This window comes from Sturnira hondurensis, unplaced genomic scaffold (genome assembly GCF_014824575.4).
Source record: "Sturnira hondurensis isolate 20B ecotype Veracruz unplaced genomic scaffold, ASM1482457v3 Scaffold0011512, whole genome shotgun sequence".
Lineage (NCBI taxonomy): Eukaryota > Metazoa > Chordata > Mammalia > Chiroptera > Phyllostomidae > Sturnira > Sturnira hondurensis.
This window is the reverse complement of record NW_028084143.1, coordinates 1,115,021-1,136,043: the sequence shown is the minus strand read 5'-3', so window position 1 is coordinate 1,136,043 and position 21,023 is coordinate 1,115,021. Positions and strand designations below refer to the sequence as shown.

General features: G+C 53.5%; 1 protein-coding gene across 3 annotated transcripts in view; it reads left to right on the top strand.

Annotated features, from left to right (window-relative positions):
• Window positions 1–21,023, top strand: part of SIPA1L2 (signal induced proliferation associated 1 like 2) — a 185,095-nt gene that overhangs the window by 150,897 nt on the left and 13,175 nt on the right. For all 3 annotated transcript variants that reach the window (XM_037060249.1, XM_037060250.1, XM_037060248.1), the window contains exons 14-18: window positions 1,329–1,717; window positions 4,421–4,645; window positions 7,980–8,133; window positions 10,975–11,194; window positions 18,525–18,656. In XM_037060249.1, coding sequence (XP_036916144.1) covers window positions 1,329–1,717; window positions 4,421–4,645; window positions 7,980–8,133; window positions 10,975–11,194; window positions 18,525–18,656 — 1,120 coding nt within the window. The remainder of the gene's footprint in view (window positions 1–1,328; window positions 1,718–4,420; window positions 4,646–7,979; window positions 8,134–10,974; window positions 11,195–18,524; window positions 18,657–21,023) is intronic.

The window sequence follows — 21,023 nt, the reverse complement described above, 5'->3', positions numbered from 1 at the left end:
TCCCAAGTAAGGCCGACCTTTTAGAGTAGCTTATTTTTGTAAATGTGCAGGTAAGGAAATGGTATCAGCACCTGGGTGGAGTGCGCCTTCCCTCTTGGTGCACACACGTGACGGTCCCCACTCCTTGGGCCCCGTCAGAGTCAGCTTCACAGCATCTGCTGACTTCCATCTGTGCAGCTGTCTTAGGGCAGTGGGCTTGTGAACATCGGTGTGTGATCAAAAGGTCGGGGATCTGCTTCGGGGTCAGATCGCTCTGAGTGAAAGAAGGCTCGGGGCCCAGCTTAATTCCACAGCCTTTGCTGATGCTCCAGGGCTTGTTCGTGTCCCCAGGCTGTGCTGAGGGCCTGTGTGAGCACCTCAGTCAGGCAGGGACACATACTCTGTCCTTTGCAGATTTTGTCTCCCAGGGACCCCAAGACCCCCTTGCTTCCTCTGCAGAGAGCCCACCTCAGTAGCACGGGGCCTCCGGCGCCTGCTCGTGCCTCCTTGGGGGTGGTGTCGGTGGGTCCGTAGTCGGTCACGTGAGCTCCACATCCCAATATAGAGGAGCTCAGGACAGCAGCACCTCCCCACCCCCAACCGTGGCTTAGCCCGGCTCTCCTGCCCGGCCCAGCGCTGGCGCTGTAATTTGTCATCGAAGCGTTTTCTTGAGAAAAGGCCACTGTCCTCCTTTTATTAATTTTCCACATGCTGTCCCAGTTTATTAGCCTGTGTTGGTTATTTTCTGGTCAGTGACACTGTGCTTCCTGCACGAATAACAAACAAAGACTTGAAAAGATTCCTGCTTAACGTAAGGTGAACCTCGGGAGGAATTGGGGCCGAGAGCCCAGGCCGTTCTCCTTTGTGTCGTTCTACCCTTGGCTTTGAAGAGCGAGGGGAGAGGGGTGCTGGGAGCTTGTCTAGCCTGTAGCCTTGCGGGCCTGGTGAGCACGGTTGTGTTCCTCACGGAGCAGCGCGCAGGCTCACTCCATCCCTGAGCAGCTTCGGTTCCGGTCACAGCGGTGAAGTGGGTGTCAGTACAGTGAGTCACACGAACCCATGGTTTCCCGGTGGGTGTCAGTTATGTCTGCACTACACTGCAGTCTGGTGAGTGTGCAATGCCACTACATCCAAAAAGAAAAAGAAAAAGCGTGCCTGCCTTCTTTAAAATACGCTTCATTGCTAAGGAATGACGCCCGTCACCAGAGCCCCCTGGAGGGACGGTGCTGGCAGACGAGCTGGGCTCGGCCGCACAGCCCTGCGCCCGCGGAGGACACAGCAGCCGCAGCGGTGGGGAGCGAGGTGTGCTCCCACGGCCTCGGCTGAGCCCCGTCTGCCTCTCTCCGCAGATCGGGGATAAAAGCTGCTCCAGCCACTCCAGCAGCAACACGCTGTCCAGCAGCACCTCCAGCAACAGCGACGACAAGCACTTCGGGTCGGGGGACCTGATGGACCCAGAGCTGCTGGGGCTGACCTACCTGAAAGGGGCGTCCACCGACAGCGGCATCGACACGGCCCCCTGCATGCCCCCCGCGGGCCTGGGCCCCATGCACCTGGCGGGCAGCCGGTCCTTGATCCACAGCCGTGCCGAGCAGTGGGCCGACGCTGCCGACATCTCGGGGCCTGAGGACGAGCAGGCGAAGATGTACGCGGTGCACAGCTATGCCCCGGCCGGCTGTGCCAGCGGCGCTGCTGGCGGCAGCATGGGTGACCTCAGCGAGATCTCCTCTCACTCCAGGTGAGTGCCTGCGGCTGTCACCTGCTGAGTCCAACAGGGCCCCCTGGGTCTCGTCGCCTGCAGGGTGGGGGTGGGGGCTTGAGGCAGAAGCAGTATGCAGGTGAGATACAGTGTCACCTGTTTGCTCAACTGTCTGCCTACTTGTTTGTGGTTTTATTTCCCTTTCTCTACATTTGAGAGAATTACTTGCTCTGGTCAGGCTTCTTACCTGTCTCCCCTGTTCAGTCTGTTGTCCCTAACTGTTGGAAGCCATGCCAGCTAAACAGAACTCGGGCTGCAGTGAGCAGTCATTGGGGAGAAGGCAGGGGTGGCTTCTGCATAGCCTGTGCATCGCCCCTACAAGAAAGGCCCGTGCCGGCTGGTCCTCCCATTCCCGAGGACCCTCACCAGGAGGAAGCCCTGCGGTCTTCTGTGTAACAGTGCACATCTGTGCACACCCACAATCTGACTTCTAGAAAGCAAAGACCAGCTAAACGTAAAGGAACGATGTTCTGGCTGTAGGTGTATCGTATGTGGTGGTGAGTAGGGTTGTACAGTGGTTTTAAATCTCATCCTTTGTGATCCCTGCCTTCGAAGACGAGGCGAAGAAGCGCGTACTCAGGCTCGGCTCTGGGCCGACTGTAGCTGCTGCCCGCCGGCCAGCACCGTGCTTGCCCTCCTGCCCATGGTCTTTCCTGACGCAGCCCTGACCTCCTCCCTGATTTTCCCAGCACGCATCTCAGTGCTGGAGACAGGCAGCTGAGCTGATCTGGGGGTGTCCCCCTGATCCTCCAGCCTGGTGGGAGCATTTCTCCCACCACGGACGGCGCTTCAGCAGAGGTCACACACAGGCCTGTGCTCCCCGGCTCTCCTGTCCACAAGGTGTTCTTTTAATTCAGAAAATCCTTTTTTTTTCTTGCTACGAAGCCAGGACATGTAAATAAGAGCTTGGGACACAAAGCAGTATTCACATTAGCTGCACCAAGGCTTGGCAAAGTGAAGTAAATCCACTGCAGGGGAAAAAAGGAGAGAAATGCATGTTCTAGGTTCTTCTGCACACAGTGCGTGGTGATCTGTGTTTTGTTACTGTTGCTCTCATCACGCCCTTTCCCTGCTGTAAATGATGGGAACTTGGCATTGAAATGCTACAGTAAGAGCTTTAGAAGGAAGAGATTTATGGAGAGCTTATTGCAGACATCTAGAATGTTCACCAGCTTCAGAGAAAACTTACAATGATGCTACTGCCGCTAAACATGGATTTTTGCCATCTCACCCATCAGATGGAGTCAATTTGTTCTTACAGTTTAACTTTAAAATATTTTACTATTGGGAGTGAAGATTTTTGATCAACTCTGAGTTACAAAACCATCATTTATAAAAACAAATGGAAAACCCATAGGGTTTGTGGCCATGCCTTCGTTATTCACAACACATTCTCCGAAAAGGCGTGATTTGGTACTTCAGGGGGAAATATGAGGAGCTTGCACAGCATATTAACTGGACTGGACCCTGGGCTCCCCAGACTTACCGAGACCGTGGACCACCTCGGGGATAACAGAGCCTTTAAAAGTCACGTGCTCGTGGTGGGTAACGGCAGCCCACAGCTCCTCGTTGGTCCGGATGGTGGGGCCGGAGCCATAAGCATTACAGGGACAACTGAGAAATTAGAACATGGGCTGCGTGTGAGATAGCAGCACTGCCCTGATGCCCAGTTTCTGAGGGCGCTCGTCATACTGTCACTGTGTGGGAGAATGTCCTCACTAGGAGACGGGCACTGAAATGTAGGAGTGTGATGTCATAAGGTCTTCAGCGAATCCCCACACGGTTCTCAGGGGCACGTGTAGGGACAGGGGTAGCACAGGACAGCAAGGTAGTGACACGTAGTTTGTGTAGACAGCAAGGTAGTGACACGTAGTTTGTCTGTAGAAAGGGAACGTGGATGTTACTGTGCTGTTTCGATACCTTTTCTGTAGATCTGAAGTTTTTACAGTAAGAAGCTCAGGGAAGAATAGGTGTGCCTTCAGAGCCTGGAGGCCTGGACACGGCGTTCTCATGCAGGAGTTTACCAGCTGATGACTCTGGGGCCACCCTGGAGGAGCTGTTAAGATCAGTGCTCCCGTCAGCACCATTTCCTGTGCCCAGGTGCACGTGTGCAGGAGTTTATGCAGGGCGGACACTCAGGAGGGGTTGCTGGGTCAGATGCTGTGTGGGCGTACACCTTCACGGGTAGTGCCAGCCTGCTCTCCAGCCGTCACTCTCCACTCCGCCAGCGGTAGGAGGGCACCCATTGCTCCGAGTCTTGGCCGGCACTGGGTGTTCTTCATCAGACGTTCCCTGGCAGATGTGCCGTGATCTTCTCGGCTTGCGTTGGCATTTCCCTGGCGACAGCCAAGGCCGAGCACCTTCCCTTATGTCGATTCACCACATGACTTCCAGTCACCACGTGACTTTCCATCATCTGAGCACACTGCCCGTTTTTCTGTTTCCGTCCCCTGCCGTGTGTTTAACGTCCTCTGCACCAGGCACAGGTCTTGCCCTTGAGCGTCCTTAGCCCAGGGAAGCCGAGGCACTCAGACACGGCGCGTGCTGCGCAACCGCGTCTCCGCCTCCCGCGGCTCAGCGTTCCTCACAGGGGACAGGAGCAAAGGTGTGGCTGTGAGCTTGGGGACAGGCCAGCACCGCTGAGCTCCGATGACGCTGCAGCCTTGTCTGTTTTCTCCACAGCGGCTCGCACCATTCGGGGAGCCCTTCGGCTCACTGTTCCAAAGCCACCGGATCTCTGGACACGTCCAAAGTCTACATCGTGTCCCACAGCAGCGGCCCGCCAGTCTCTGGGCCCATGTCCAAGCCCTACCACAGACAGGGGGCCGTGAGCAAGTACGTCATCGGCTGGAAGAAGTCGGAAGGCAGCCCGCCGCCCGAGGAGCCCGAAGTGACCGAGTGTCAGGGGTAAGGTGGCTAGTGTACCCCCAGGTCTTCCCTGGGTGGCCTTGTACCTCTGGGGGCTGATGAGCACCCGTATCCCCCCACCAACGGGGTATATTTCCTAAAGAAGAATAATCTAGAAAGCTCTTTGTAAAACTTTCAATGTTGGCATTTATTTTTCTCTTTAAGTCTTCCCTATCCTTGCTTTTGCACATAAAGTTAAAGGAGACCCCCGTTCTTTGTACTCATGACGGTGCCTGCGAGAGAAAAGTCGTGGCAGTCGCCTACTGATGGTGTCAGCATCCAGTTTGTAAATAAACGAGTTCAAGGACAATCTGAATTCCCACAGAGTCCGTGTGCGTTTCTTAAAGCCGATGTTTAAGCAACATCCGTAAACAAAAAGTATCTTATCCAGCTTCATCATGACTGATTTCCCTTTCAGTGGTTAGGGTTAGTGGTTAGGTAGGGAGGGGTGTTTTTATCCATTTGAACAAAGAAAAGACCAAAAATACCGATAACTTACTTCATTACATTGTGAAAACTGCTGACAACACACATCTCAGGTTGCGGAGCAAGGCTGGCCGGTCCTGGTGGGCTGCTGGTTTGCTTATTTGTTAAAGGGCAGCATTGAAACAAAGGCCGTGTGCCCTGGGGGATGAGGCCGGGGGCGCTGGGGCTGCATCTCCGATGGTGTGGGGGCCGGGGCTGCCTCAACTTCAGAGAGCTGGTGCAGATCTCACGCTCGGTTAGTGAACTGGTGTCACTTTTTTTTCCCTTTAAAAGTGAGCTACTTCATAAAATATGGCCAGCATGGATACTGCCTTTTAAATTAAGAATCATTTTAGTGGTAAAATTGAACTTGAAATCTTTTAGCGTAAAAAAAAAAATCCATCCGGTCAATAATTGCAAATAAGTTAAGAAAATAATTTTATAGTAATAATTGCACTTTTTAAAACATAAATGCAGATGTTCCAATGATAGTATTGCTATTTCTGCCTTCTGCGTGCTTGCTGGACATTCATCCCAAGCCTTTTAAGCTCTAGGAAATATCGGTAAAGGCATTTTGCACATCGGTGCCGGCCCTGGGCTCCCTCCCCTGCAGAGGCGGGAATGGAGGGTAGCAGCCCATGTGGACGTTTCCCCTTGTGTCCCCCGGTGCATGCGTTTGAGCCCCTGTGTTGACACCTTGGCACTTAGTGAGAGAGCTGGTGTCCTGGATGCTGTGAGACAGGGGTTGCATCGCTAGGTGGCAGGGCAGTAATTTCCTGGCCTCACATGAGGGTCGTGTTGGGATTCGAACCCAGGCCTCCCAGCCTCAGGCCAGGCCCCTTCGCTGCACTGGGCTCAGCCTGGTGCCCCAGGCCTTGTCCAGCCGAGGAAAGTGCTTCTAAAACAAGAAGACACGAGAGACACCTGTATAATCCCTGTAGTCACACAGGACTGCACCCACTAGGTCTGAAATGCCATCACAACACTGTTCACCAAACCACTGCAATGGGTGCTCAGAAAAAGGTCAGCCAAGGGTCGTGTGCCTGGATCACATGAGCGGTAGAACATGCCGTCTCACTGAACACAAAACAGGAGACCAGTGTGCCCTCCAGAGGTTTCCCATCACTCTGAAATAGCCAGTTACTTTTAAAATCACTGAGTAGTTCTTTTCTTTTTTTTTTTAGTAATGTGACCTGTTTTAAAATGCAGCTAACAAGAGCTGCACCTTGATTCACATAGCCCTGAGGTGTGCCTGGGCACTGTGGGTGGGTCTTTTTTTCTGTCCCATGGTTCTCCTCCCACCCAAAAGCCCTTCAGGTCACTGAGGCAAAAACAGGGTCTCCAGACACACCCCCACTCCAAGGTCTGCATGAGTGGCACAGGTTGGACTGCACAGGCCTGTGTATACATGGGGTTTTTCAGTGTCTTTTCTCTTCCTTGTGGTTTTCTTAATAGCGTTTTCCTCACTTACTTTATTATGAGAATACAGTATATCATACATATAACACACAACATATTTGATACTTGACTCTTTAAGTCAACAGTAGGCTGTTAGTAAAGTTTCGGGGGGTTGACTCACCGACCCCTGCAGTGTTCCGGGGTTGCCTGCATAGGCATTAGATTTTATCTGGGCAGTCACTGAGGGGACCTGGGTTTTTAACTTGTTCTCTCCCAAAGCACATGATGGGGGCCGCTTGTGAGTGCTCCCCAGCTCCACGTCTGCCCAGACGCCCGCAGCAGCTTACCTCCACACGGCTGCCTCTGTGGCTTCCTCCAGAGCTGCCAGGCCACCTGTGGGCCAGCCACGTCGTCACCCACATTCTGAACGGTTTCAAAAGCTGCACCTCACGGCCACGGTCTGCTCACGTGGTCAGTGAGCTTGTGCTGCCCGGTCTGAGACATGCAGGAAACCCCACTTGCCTTGGGAACGTAGCAGACGCCACGGACACTTCCAGAGAAACCATTGTTCATTCTGAGCATGTCCCTTGAGCTTCTTATTCCGCTGATTTCTCAGGGAGCTGTCACTTTTGGGTCAGGAGGGCCCTGCTTCTGAACCAGAGTTCTCTCAGTGACACACTAGCAGCGTCACACAAGTCACCCCCCTGCTGCTGGCCACTCTGGGCCTGGGTTCCTGCAGACTGTGTCTCAGTCGTGTGGCCAACATGTGCCTCGCCGGCCCTGTTGAGCCGCGTAGTCTGCAGGCATGTTGGGTGGCTCAGACCGCGTTTGCAGAGTGCCCTTTTGGAAAGCAGCTCCCCAGTTTTCTCCCTGGAAAAGAGCTGAAAGCAGAAAGTCAGCTAGACTGCCTTTTGTTGTCCATAAATACATTTTATATGCTGATAATCAAGGGAGACAGCTGCTTTATTTATCTAAACAGCTTTGCGCAATTGCCGATAATAAAACATGCTTGGCACACGCCTGGATCGATTACTCTTAAATTCCAGGCTCCCATAGGGGCCTTTCTGCCTTCCTGAGACGTGAGGTGTGGCAGTCTCATGTTTCTGAGGAGCACAGGGGTTCCCTCAAAGGAGCAAGATAATCTGATGAGTTATTGAAATTGTGCTTTAGGGAAAGAGAAGCCCAGCCTCCCGTTAAAAACTGGCTGCATTTTTTCTCGCCTGAGGCATTTGGGGGGTCTGATTCGTTTCTGAATTACTCAGAAATCTACCTTTGCTGTCGGGCCCATTTCACAAACAGACGTGGGGATGTGGAGCGAATGCCACCGAGGAGAATGGGCTTAGCAGCTACGACTTGTACAGCACCGTGTGCCGTCGTAGGTTCTGGTTCCGGACGCTGATTCTCAACACCGCAGGCACTTTCCCAGTGGGCCGGCCACTCCCCTCACCGCCCTTCCGCTTTGCTCCCGCAGGCTGTACGGCGAGATGGAGCTCCCGGCCCTGGCAACTCCGCATCAGACAGTGGTGGGGGACTCGATCTCGGATGCTCGGCATGTGCTGTCAAAAGAAGACTTTGTGAAATTAATGCTTCCTGACAGCCCCTCAGCGGAGGAGGGCAGAAGAAAGGTGAGTGGCTTCTGTGGGGCTTTGAAGATTCTAAAGGAAACTCTGCCTTCGAGACTCGAGGGTGCCCAGAGCACCTCTGCATGTGTTACCGGTCCCTCGCGGTCCTACCAACAGCTCTGGGCACAGTGGGCCCTTTTTGGTGCTATCCTGTCAGTGGGCACAGCGAACCTGGGAGGTTAGGAAGGGCAGCTGCCTAGCGTGGACAGAAGAGGCTGGAGTCCTCCTCTGTGCAAAGGAGGGGATCATCAGGGCACTGCAGAGCTGTAGGAAAGTAAAGAAATGACAAGGGCAGACCTCACATGGTACCTAGACGTAACAGGTGATCAGAAATAGTCGCTGCGGAAATTCACACCATTTGACTTTTGCTCCAAGATCTCCACCCTCTCCTCCCGGCTCTTAGATATAATCCAGAAAGGGCAGGCGTTCAAAATATTGCCTACCAGGCATCCTGTATCGGATGGAACTCGGACTGGACGCTGCCGGATAAAGCTACCCAGAAATCCCAGGGAAGGTGTGCATCGGTCTAGTAAGCCAGCCTCGTGTCCAAGGCATACCTTCGTTCACAAGGCCACGGTCTGGCTGACGTTAGTTTTAGTTTCATTATCACCACAGTCTCTTCAACCACTCTGTTAAATACTACAGCGTATTAAAAGGGACTTACGGGGTCATTTAGCCCAACCTCCTCTTTTTGCAAGTAACTGAGGCCCTACGTGGTGAAAGGTGAAGTTCACGTAAAACATTTGGTGGAACCCACATCTTCTCCCTTCTCATCCAGTGTTCTGTCTTGTGCAAAGAAAAAAGGAAAAAAAAAACAGCATTACCACATCAACTGGGATTGGGGTGAACACCAAGTCCCGGGTTTCTGCCTCCCCTGTAATAAAATAATACTGCAATTAACCTAATTGTATTTCAGGGTTACACTCTAATTAGATGCCGCCTCAAAGCCGCTTTAATCTGCTAGGCCTATAATCTTGTTCTGAGGCACCTGCTAGCCCTGTGAAGTGGGGGTCCCCAAGGAACTCAGTCCCACCCAACGAGTCCTTGCCTTTTAACTTGTACCAAGTAATGTATGTGGGCCTGTAAGTGGGCACCAGACTCCTGTACACGGAACAAAAGTAGCTGTTCTTTTAATAGGAATGAACTTCTACTTGACACGTGTGGGTGTTTTTTTCTGAGACAAATCACCCCTTTTTCACGGCGTAAGTTTCACTTTGTATGCACACCAGCGCCCATTCATCAGTTGGACAGACTCAACAGAGTGGAGGGAACACCTACAGTGGGAATATTTTTAGCTGTCTCGCTGCATGCACAACTGTAAAGAGCGATTTCTGTATTCATTTGACACGAACATTCTGGCTCGTACTGCCACCGGTGTGAAAGGAGTGTGGTCGGTGCACGGGAGTAGTTGGACATTCAGATTTTATTTCGTTTTTTCCTGAGTTGTCGACTACTGGCTTCTTCAGTAAGCATTTCCCTCCTGACCCTATATGTAATGCACAGTCATCTCAGTGGCTCCTTTAAAGCTGGTTATGATCCATTACTGTAATTAAGTTTTCAACTATTGTAACAGACTTTTGCGAGTGATACTTAGTGTATGGGGTTGGCCAAAAAGTTCTTTCGGGTTTTTTCCCTAAGACGGCTCTAGCAGCGCTTAGTTGTCTTTAACTTCATTTGAAACAATTTTATTAGGTTGTATCGTGACAGCCGTCATATCAGCATGCATTAAAAAAAAACAACCAAAATTGGTGAATTTTTATGTAGCCATTTTCATACTGATATGAAAGAAAATATACATTCCTGGCATATTATACTATATTATTTCAAGAAAGGTAAAAAGATGTGTGCAGTGTATGGAGAAGGTACTATGACTGATGGAACGTGTCAAAGGAGGTTTGCAAAGTTTCATGCTGGTGGCTTCTCACTGGACGCTGCTGCTCCGTGGTCGAGTAGACCAGTCAAAATTGATAGCGACCAAAATTGATAGCGACTTTTTTTAAAAAATATTTATTTTTAGAGAGAGGAGAAGGGAAGGAGAAGGAGAGGGAGAGAAACATCAATGTGTGGTTGCCTCTCATGTGTCCCCTACTGGGGACCTGGCCTGCAACCCAGGCATGTGCCCTGACTGGGAATCAAACCTGCGACCCTTTGCTTCACAGGCCCTCGCTCAATCCACTGAGCTACACCAGCCAGGGCTGATAGCGACTTTAGTTGAGAACATTCAACCTGATACTGCAGGAGGTAGCTGTCATATTCAAAATATCCAAGCAATAAAGTTACTGGTGAAAGTAAAAAGTATGTATTTTATGTTACCGAAGAAGACCTAAATGAACTTTTTGGCCAACCCAATACGTTACTTTACCGATTCCATTTTTTTTGAACCCATTTGTGTGTCCCAGGAAACTACAATCTTCAAAATGATTTCCGTTGCTATTTAGATTAGATTGAACCTCACGGGCAGTGGACTGGTACAGAAATTGCGTGATATTAAAATGGAGTCATTTTTAATTAAAACCAAGCCAGTGCTCTGGTGGGTGTGCAGAAGTGCCGCCTGAGAGGACAGCCCCCTCTCTTCCCGGGAGCTGCCGGGCCTCTGAGGTGATGGAGGCTCAGTCAACATTTCAGAGTCAGTAAAGCCGTGCATGTCTCACCTGTGGTGGTATTTCCCAGAAGGTCACACAAGGAGAGCATTCCACTCCAATAAGTGCACGGAAGGCCTGGTGCCTTCGCCTGGGTGACCCGCAGTCACAGTGCCGTGGGGACCCACCAGTTCAGCCGCAGCAGTTCCATGCTTCCTGCTTGGTGACGTCCACTGTCTCCCTGTCCCCGTGTTTCCACCCCCAGTTTTCCTTCTACGGGAACCTGTCCCCGAGGCGCTCGCTGTACCGCACCCTCTCGGACGAGAGCGTCTGCAGCAGTCGGCGGGGCTCCTCCTTCGGCAGTTCCCGGAGCTCCGCGCTGGACCAGGCGCTGCCCAACGACACCCTCTTCAGCAGCGCCCCGCCCCAGCGCAGCACCCTGCCCCCCCGGATGCAGCCCCCGCCCGGCACTGCCAGCCTGCGCAGTGAGTGGGGGCCCCTGGGGCGTCTGCGGTGCGGTGCGGGTTTGGGGAGGGGGTGTTTTTGAAACTGCATGTACCACTTGCTGCTGTTTTCCTTCCTTCCTTCCTTCCTTCCTTCCTTCCTTCCTTCCTTCCTTCCTTCCTAAGTATGATGAAAGCCCCAGAGTAGACATTTTTAAAAGTTAAGCACTTCTACTAATTTTGAAGAAAATTAGAAAGCAGGTGTTAAACATTTTTACCAAGTAAAATAGTGATCCTTGTGCCGTATCGCAGCTATTACATAGAGAACGAAATATCTAAAGCCTGACTTCATAGAGAAAAGTTGAGGGTGCTCAGGGCAGAGGCGGATTTTCTGCAGGCAGTGAGCAAGGAAGAAAGTGGTTTTCTCTCCTTCCAGTTCTGTCTCCTGGGCCTTCAGTGCCTGGTGGTACACAGGGGGCGGGCGGGTGTCGGGAGACAGGCTCCTGAACGTGGCTTTGCGCGTCAGCCAGGGTCTGACCTTGGCTCCTCACTTAGGCTCTGCATCTGCTCTGCTCCTGTTTGCTGGTCACAGGCTCACTGGATGCTTTCTGGATGACAGCCCTTAAAATCCCGAAACCTTTGATTTTCGCATAATGTCAGTTACTGATTAACATGTCATTGTCGAATGGTTTTTATTACGTCAGCTTTATTTTCTTTTTTCATAGTTAATTTCTATTGTACTGGAAGAATGGGGAATTCACCAGAAATGCATTCATTGTCAGGTTTTTTTTTTTAACATTTCATCATAGAAAGTATTATCTTTAAAATGAACTTGAACTTCACAATGCACATAGAGGTCCCGGGTAAATGAAATAAAAGTTCTAATAATGTTTCTGATGTTTAACATAATTGGAAATGAACCTTCTCATAAAATTCTTAATCTATTTCTTTAAGTGACTTAATATCCTGTCTATTTTAAAGGGTTCATTTGCCTAAATTAAAGAAACCTTTAATCTCCTTCTTGGTAACCGGGTCAGACAGGCATATCCTAATGCCCTAGTATAAATGCTTTTCCTTTTTAGTAAGTAGACAACTTTAATGTCCTCTTAAAAGCTTTGGCAAAACCAGTAAAATTCTATTTCCTTACAAATGTTACTGTTTTTACTTCAAATGCTTGAAGTGTGATGTGAAATTTATGGCATTTGTATTATGTAGTTCTTACATTCTGCCCTTTATTTGCTCATATGAAAGATACATATCTTTTTTTTTTAGCTTCACTTTTGTTTGATACACTTTTTTTAGAGTAGGTTCAGGGTCACAGCCAAACTGAGCAGAAAACAAGGAGCCCCCGTACACCCTGGGCACACGGGCACAGCCTGCCCATCATCAGTGTCCCCGGCCAGAGCGGGACAGTCTTTAGAATCCACGAACCGACCCGAGCCATCGTGGTCACCCACGATGAGTCCACAGACCACAGCAGGGTTCCCCCTTGGAGTTTACAGGCTGTGGGTCTGGGTGAATGTGTAATGACCTGTATGCACCCCTGTAGTATCGCACAGGGTGTCTCACCTTTTCACCCCTCCCTCCCCTGGGCCCCTGGCAGCCGCTGATCTTTTTCGTCTCCGTAGTTCCGCTCTTGCCCCAGAACGTCACGTAGTTTGAGTCCTACAGCACGTCGCTCTTGCTGTTTGGCAGCTTCCGCGTAGCAGGATTCGTTCCAGGTTCCTCCGCGCTGTTTCACGGCCCGATGGCTCAGTTCTCTTCCGCACCGGACAACGGTGTTTCGCTGTCTGGGCGGGCCATGGTTGGTCAACCCAGTTACCTGCTGGGGGACCACGTCCTCCTTTTGTGTGTTCCGAGGACGAAGGGGCAGCCACGAAACCGGCGGGACGCGCCGTTGGCACTTCCCTGTCCGAGTCGAAACGGCCCACTCACCTCCACTGTCCACTTCTCTAGGAAACGCAGTCAGCGCGGCCCTGCCATTCGCTCTCCTCTAAAGAAACCTTCTGATTTGGCAGTGGGGCTCCTCTGATTCCTACACGGCCTTTACTAACGACTCAAAGAACTCTCACGGTTTCATGGGTGAGATGGCAAAACATCGGTCAGGGAGCTGGAAGTCATTCCTGTCGATGTGCCTCCCCAGGCTGCCCAAGAGCAGCTCGGCCTCAAGGGTCTGGCTGCCCGCGGGGGACCTCACCTCCCACCCTTACCCGTGTGTGTGCCTGACACTTAACACAGGCCTTCGTCCTGCTTTGCCTTCTGTGGCTTCTGGTCGTTCAGCAGCGGCCCTGTGAGAACACGTCCCTCTGAGAGCAGTTGGCAGCCTGAGACCGGGGCCCAGAAAGTTCAAGTGTGCGTGCTGACGCCCAGCAGGCGTCTGTGTGTGGGGACAAGGAGCATTCGAGGGTGCCCAGTGCTTCTCTCAGTTCCTCCGAGACTTGGCTGTACCTTCTGACTTGGAGCGCAGGTTAGAATCTGTTTGCACTGGGTGGTTGAGGAGCTACACAGCTGAACCAGGCAAAACACTCGAGGGCACATGTATTCTTTCCAACGTTAATACTCGCTCATCCCTAGGAAGCATCCGACCTTCGGAGAGAGAACCTTTCACTAGTACAGGTCCGCTCCGATCTCGTTCCCAGCTTGGAGTAAGGAGAGCGCAGAGGAGAGGGGGGCGGGGAGACCTCGCTGCGCCTCTTCCACGTGTAATTACAGTCCCAGGCATCTGGGTCAGGTATTTTTAGATTTTAACTGTCCTGGATTGAATGAACCTGTCCCAAATCTTTGTGCTCAGGAGCTCAAGATCCTAACCCAACCTTGGGAGACAGGTCTTAACCTGCCCATTGGGGCTCAGCCTCGGGTCCTGATTCGTGCGTGTTTTCTGTGGAGTCACAGAAACGGGCCAAGTCCTTATGCCCTCAGCTTGGAAGTGCAGGAACACGACTTGGATGAGCAAGCGAAAGCAATTCCGACGGTCCTGCCTGGCCCTCGGGGCCTTTGCCTCCACTGTTGGTGCACTTCAGAGCAGAATTTCTCCAGTGGCCCAGACAGAAAAAGAAACGGGAGAGTCCCTTTGGACACAGGTTCACAGGCCAGGTGACCGGTGACAGCGAAAAGCAGTCCGTGTCCTTCCCTCTCTGGTCCCAAGCATCGGCAGGTTCTGTTCACAACCTGTTCAGAGAATTCCTGATTTTTTCATGGACTGGGGATTTGAACTCTCTCAGAAATGGTGGAACTCTTCCTGTGAGGATAGACCAACAAGAGTTCTTAGGTTCTGAAGGATAAAAACAGTATTAGCTTATGCGTGGTCCCAAGTGCTGTAGCTCAGGCCTCGGCACCTCACAAAGGATGCCCCTTGAAGTCAAAGGGGATGGAGTTTCAGAATAAATAGAAATTAGTGTTTTTCTTGCACCTCATCACTCACCCGAGATGCTGCAGACCCCCGTGCAGGTGCAGGAAGAGCCACGGACCAGCAGGAGAGTGGCCCTCACTGTGCAAGGCCTGTGTGACAATAGGAACATCGGACTCAGTGAAGGCGGTCACTGCGGTTTCAGATTCCAGATAAACAGACAGGAAACCACAGAGTCCTGGGCCCAGGCAGTGGGGCCAGACAGTAGCCAGCTCTCAGAGCCGTAAGTCACATTTTTCTCTGAATCGGCCAGAAGAGCAGTGTGGTCTCCTGGGTGCCACTGACCCCCTCCTGGGAGAGCTGGGGTTGCTGCTTCCATAACTAAGACCCGGCGCCTTCTCCTTCCCACCTGTGAACTCAGGAAACATACCGTGAACGGCCGCCACAGTGAACACCATGTGTAGGGGTGGCTGCCTGCACAGACCCTGCCTAGACCCCAGCAGACCGGCACCAGTGGGGCGCACCTGCTTGTCAGCCGGCTCCTCAAGGGCAGAACTTGTGTCAAGGGTCATTCTGTCCCTGGTGCGTCTGTACCATCCCTGGTGTGTCCGTACCATCCCCGGTGGTACCTGGAAGATAGCAGATGCTCAGTAAACATCATTCGGGTGACGCCAGGGATACCTATGTTAGTGATGCCTAATGTCAACCGAAAGAATTTTTTATGGTGTTAAGTCTCAGACCAAAAACATTAAAAAAAAAAAAAACATAGCCCTGGCTGATGTGGCTCAGTGAATTGAGTGCCCGCCTGTGAACCAAAGGGTCATTGGTTCGATTCCCAGTCAGGGCATGTGCCTGGGTTACAGGCCAGGTCCCCAGTAGGGGGTTCGTGAGAGGCAATCACACATTGATGTTTCTCTCCCTCTCTTTCTCCTTCCCTTCCCCTCTCTCTAAAAATAAATAAAATCTTTTTTAAAAACCTATACATTTAAGAAAACAAAGAGAGAAAAATACTCATTGTTTTTTTCTCATTAAGGGATGGTCTAAGCAGTAGGCAGCGGGGAGGTATCCGGGCAGCTCTTCCTTGGGTCCAGGTGACTGTCACTGCTCTGGGGGGACAGCGGGTTGAGCCCCAACTCCGGGTTCCCTCAGCGCATTTCTGTCGGGCTGTGTCCTTCACCAAGCAGCTCCTCCTCACTCCAGTCCCAGCGCCTCTCGGTGCCGAGGACAGGCCTTCCCCACACCCGCGCAGCCTCCTCAGCCCCATCTGCCCGGTCTGTTTTCTTTGAGCGACCCCACACTGTGTGTGTGTTCTTGTTCCCGTGCCTGCCCTCTCTTTTCCCGGCACTTGCAGCGTAAGCTTCCGGAGGGCATGGGCCTTGTCTGTGTTACCACTGTAGCCCCATCGATCGCTAGGCATACAGCAGTCATTTAATAAGTGCATTGTAGACAGACGGTGAGTGGGTGGGGAGTGCCAGAGAAACTGGAAAGGAAAGGCGCCTTCTGTCACCGTCGCCATAGAATGGCAAACACAAAAGTGTCCCCATAGAATCAAATGAACATGAAAGTCTTGGTCACAATGTCGGGGCAGGCGGTAGGAAGTAAGAGTTTGTAACGAAGATGAAACACCACAGACTGCAGCCCCCCTTGTCCCCTGTTAAAGCTGAAGGAGGTCAGAAGAATGCCCGGAGCTCAGGGAACATCAGCCCTGAGACCTCCGCAGGTCCCCAGGTGCTGGGGGCCACCTGGCATGTGGTTTCCACGTGGCCTGTGTGCAGGCCGTGAGTGGGGACCGGTGGAGCTGGCCGGCCTGCCCTGTGGTGTGGACAGTGGGGGGCACCCGCCCACCCACTCACTCAGGGAGTCAGCTTCCTGGCCCCTGTCACAGGACTTCAGGATGCTGGGGAAGAGCCAGACCCTGGGCCGTCACCCAGGGTTGTCACATCCCCACCGCCTGCACTGTATGGAGAAGGAGGCTCCTTCAACACGGTGGCAGGAAGGACAAGAGGTGGGAGTGGGGGTCTAGGGGACATTAGCCTAGCAGCCCGTCCTGCGAATCAGCACAGGCCACCAAGTAGGTTGGTCCTGCGCCTTCATTCTCTCTGGCCCGCTTGTCCTCTCTATTATTTTCCTCTGGTCCTGGTCCCCCCCCCTCCGCCCCCCGCCATCAGGGGCGCCGCTGTTGTGCTGTGAGCAGGAAGCCAGAAGGCATGCAGTTTGTGCCTCAGGTTTGACTCTGGGCTTTGAGATGCCCCGAGCTCGGCGGAAGGGTCGTCACTTTACAAAGGCAAAGAAAACCGTCAACTTGGCATCTCTTAGCAAAACCGGGTAACAGTGCGTTTTCTGTAGGAACATTTATTCACTTGGGCAATTGTCATTCTCTCACACTTTCCTCTCCAATGATGGCAGGAGCGGGGGGCAGGCGAGGGGTGTGCACCTCAGGGTCGCCCTGCCCGGTCTCTGCCCCTTCCCAGAGCTGCCACACTCTGCCCCCGTTCCTGAAGAACTCTGTCACAGGGGAGGGACGCGGTGACATAAGGACGTGCCGCCTAGTTATGTAATTTCTCTGGACTTAGTGCAGATCTCCTGCCTTAAGCAAAGCAGCCACTGAGTGTGTAGAGACGTGAAGACATCCCTCTCTGCCTGGGGCTGGGCCTTAAACTCCTGGTGGCGGCCAGCACCTGGGGGAGGGGTGGTCAGCACAGCCTCTGCTCAGTGCATCCCTCCCGGGGTTTCGGGGACCGAGCTGCCTGCTCTCCAACCCAATTCCCCCCGAGCTTTGCCATGTCCACGTACCTCCCGGCCACCCCTCGGCCAGGACGGAGCCCACCCCACACAGAACAGGTGGGAATGGTGGTTATTTATTTCCAAGAAGATCTCAGCATGTGGAGGGGGTGGCGGGAGTGGTGCCGACAAAATGCCCGCCACCCGGTTCCCTGCAAAGTGGATGTTGGAACCAGGGTGGGGGACTGTCCCCATCTTAAATGTGCAGCGTTACCAATAGTGTTCGGTTGAGCTGCAGCTGCTGGAGGTGGTTCCGAGCTGCGTGTGCCAAGTGGGCTCTCGGTGCCCTTCAAGGCCAATGCCAAACGCTCTCTCTCCCCCCAGATGCCAGCATTTCACAGTAACCCGAGAGGGTGTGGAACAGAATCACAGGTGCATTTAGTTAATTATGTCCCTTACCTAATTGCAGGCTCCGACAGCCAGGTGGTCATTATTTTGATTGTTCTAATTAGTCAGATGTGTTCACATGCAGCTGCATGAACCTCCTCGGGCAGGTTGAGAAAAGGCACGTTAGAGAAAGCCCGGTGAGAGCCTGTAGAAGATGTGTCCCCAGATGCATGTGCTCTTAACTGGTAGGAATGACGTAACACCGGAGGTGCTGTGATGAGAGTCGAAAGAAAGAAGCATCCTCGGCCCATTTGTACAGACAAAGGAAGGCTGTGGAACAGCAGGGGTGGGAGAGGTGTGTGGTGCAGCCTTTGATAAGAGCCATCTGGGTAGGCCACAGCACGCAGGATGTCCCCTCTTGCTCACCCGTTCCTAATGGAAGCGAAGTTAGTCTTCCTGTGTTCTCACACTAAGCTGACGTTCGTTCCCGGCGTCTCGATTTGGGCGGATCAGCTGAGACGGCTGTTGTTCAGGATGCCCTTCAAGCTTCCTGGTTACAGGGATGCGTTGTATCAAACCCTCTGTGCGTTGAAATGGTGCGAGGCTCTTTACAGCAGGGCCATCGCCCTGAGGAAGTCGAGCCCTGGCCCCGGTCAGTGAGACGTGGGTGGAGGGCCACTGGTGAGACCCTGTCTGCGTGGAGGCTCGGCTCCCCTCCCCCTTGCTCCCTTGGCTGACTCTGAGTCTGCCGGTTGCAACTTTGTACAAACCCCCCGGTTTTCTGGCTGTCTCCTTTGGGTAACTGGAGCAGTCTCCTCCTGGAGGTAGAGACCTTTCTCAGGAAGGTCCCTGAGCCCCAGAAGGGGCCGGCCAGCACCCCGAGCTACACCGGACTGACTGTGGCTTTGTTTCATTCAGATGAGTTCTGGTTCTCCGACGGGTCCTTATCAGAGAAGTCCAAGTGCGCAGACCCTGGCCTGATGCCCCTCCCAGACACGGGTACGGGGCTGGACTGGTCCCACCTCGTGGACGCTGCTCGGGCATTTGAAGGTAAAGATGCGCGGCCTCTGGGTGGGGGCGGCAGCTCCGGGACCACGTCCCCTCTCGGGTCGCCCTGGTTAATGAACTGGGTACTTTCACACCTTTAAAGGTGAACACAAGCAGGAAAGGCTTGAGCTGTGGCAAGGACACTCCTCAGGAGACATGGCCACTGGTGCAATGGGCAGAGGGTCCAAACCTGGACTCCAGTTCAGGGACCAGCTGTGACTGGGGCAGGTCCCTTTTCCTCTCTGACCCCCATTTTCTTACCTCAAAGGTAGTGGTGAATATTTAGGGTGCAAACCACGTCTCTCCTCCCAGTGAAGTGAGGTGACAGAGGAGGGGGCGCCCCTTGGAGGGCAAAGCACCTGCTGCAGGCGGCCGAGCAGGCTGGGGGCTGGTGGCCTCGTGTGGACTCAGCTTCCGGCCTCCACTCAACCGGAGCGGCCTCCGCATCTGGGCCTCCGCCCCCTCCTCCGCCCCCTCCAGCTGTGCCAGCTGATCTCCAAGGGCCCGTCCCACCGCAGCACCTGCCACTGTTGCCACTGGGATGTTCAAAGGTCGGGGTGGCTCCTTTCCCAGCTCACAAATAAAGGCAGACAGACGAGGGGTTACTTGCTTCCCGTGCGGCCGGGGCTCACGGGTGGGAGGAGGGGCAACCCGTGGCCCAGGATGACAACGCCTTTGCCACTTGCCGCTGAATGCTTCCACGGCCACAGCTTCTGCTCCCAGGGTGACTGGAAGGGATGGCAGAGGTGGGGTTCTGGGCAGGGGCCTGGGAGAGAGTGCGAAGCATTTGGGAGCAGCAGGCCCAACCATGTGACTCCTCTTGTTCCTCTCTGGTAGCCCAGCCCCCTGTCACAGGTGACTGCAGGGCTTTGGGAATTAAAATCGATTCTTTCCCAAGAAAGGCAGGTGCACTTGGACCTCAGGCTGCTGTGGAAGGTGGAGGTTTGCTGTGTTGCCTGCTCCTCCCCCTCACAAGCTTACCCTGCTGGGGGGCCTGCAGTGGGTTAGGGCTAAGCACATTGGTGCCCCTGGCACTCAGCTTGGGGCGGGGGTTGGGGCAGCGAAAGCTACTCTCCAGCTAACTCTTCAGATGCCGGGGACATCCACTCCGTTGATGGGGGGAGGGGAGCTCTGTGAGGAGCACGTTTCCGCAGGATGAAGCATCCTTAGGGGAGGGGGTGGGGCCGCTGTACAGAATGCTTCTCCCTGGACAGACTGGCAGTGCCCCGCCTGCTGTGCACCCAGCCTGCCTCTCTGAGGTCCGATGTCGGGCATGGGCGGTACACACCCCAGGCCCAGGGCTTCTTCCATCCTTGCTCCAGCACCGGCCGGGGAGTGACCCAGCCCCAACGGGCAGGGACGCCATGTCTCCCTGTGTCCAAGGAGGCCCAGGCAAGAGGTGACGGCAGTTTCTCTGGCAGGTTCCTCACACACTGTGTTCCCTTACAGTCCCCTGGAGCCCACGGGGACATCTGTCCCATGCAGTGCCCCCCATAAGTGCTTGCCACACTGAATTCTGCTTTATCCACACGCCTTCCTCCTCTTACTAGGCGGTGGGTTTCTCCAGGGAAGGCGCGTGTTTTATTATCTTCTCACTACTCACCTGCTCATGGCAGGACAGCGAACAGGCAGATGACAAGCCAGCCACACCAGCCACCTACAGCCTCGAGCGACCCCTGCTCAGGGTCGGTTTCCACCTCTGCAGTTGTTCTGCATCTCGTGTTCATTCTGCAGATTTAAAACAGTACTTATCAGCCCCTTCTGCCCCCCCCCCCATTTGTGGCTGTGCTTGGTTCCCTTCCTCCTCTTCAGAGTAAAATCTTGGCTACACAGCGGATCTTTTCGGGGAGCTGGGGGCTGGGGGTCGAGTGAGAGGTTGAGGAAGCAAAACGGCCCATGCCACAGCAACTGGGTGATCAGCCTCGGGATTCTGGTTGCAATCGCTGCTTTCCGGCCGGACGTGGGCCCGCGGACAAGTCAAGTGCCCTGACGTGCACCCTCATGCCAACACTGAAGGTTCAACAGTCGTGTTCCGAGGAGGCCGCTTCATTGCGCTGGGCTTCAGTCTCCTGATCTGTGCAGTGAAGACCTCTGCCCACAGCCCTGCAGGGCCTCCTGCCATCCCAACCCTCTAGTCCCGTCCATCAGCATACTCCTGAGCTGGGGTCGGCGCCCTCAGAGAGCGGAGCAGCAAGCAGACGTGGCATCCCCGTGGGCCGGCGCCTCCCGTGCGCTGGGGGAGAGCTGGACAGGGGGGCCGTGGGTTCTGTTCATCACAGCTTTGCTTGCCTGCCAGTCCTGAAGTTTCCAGATGATGTTTATAGAAACTACAGAATGAGTTTATGTCATGTTTAAAAATTTCAGTAATTT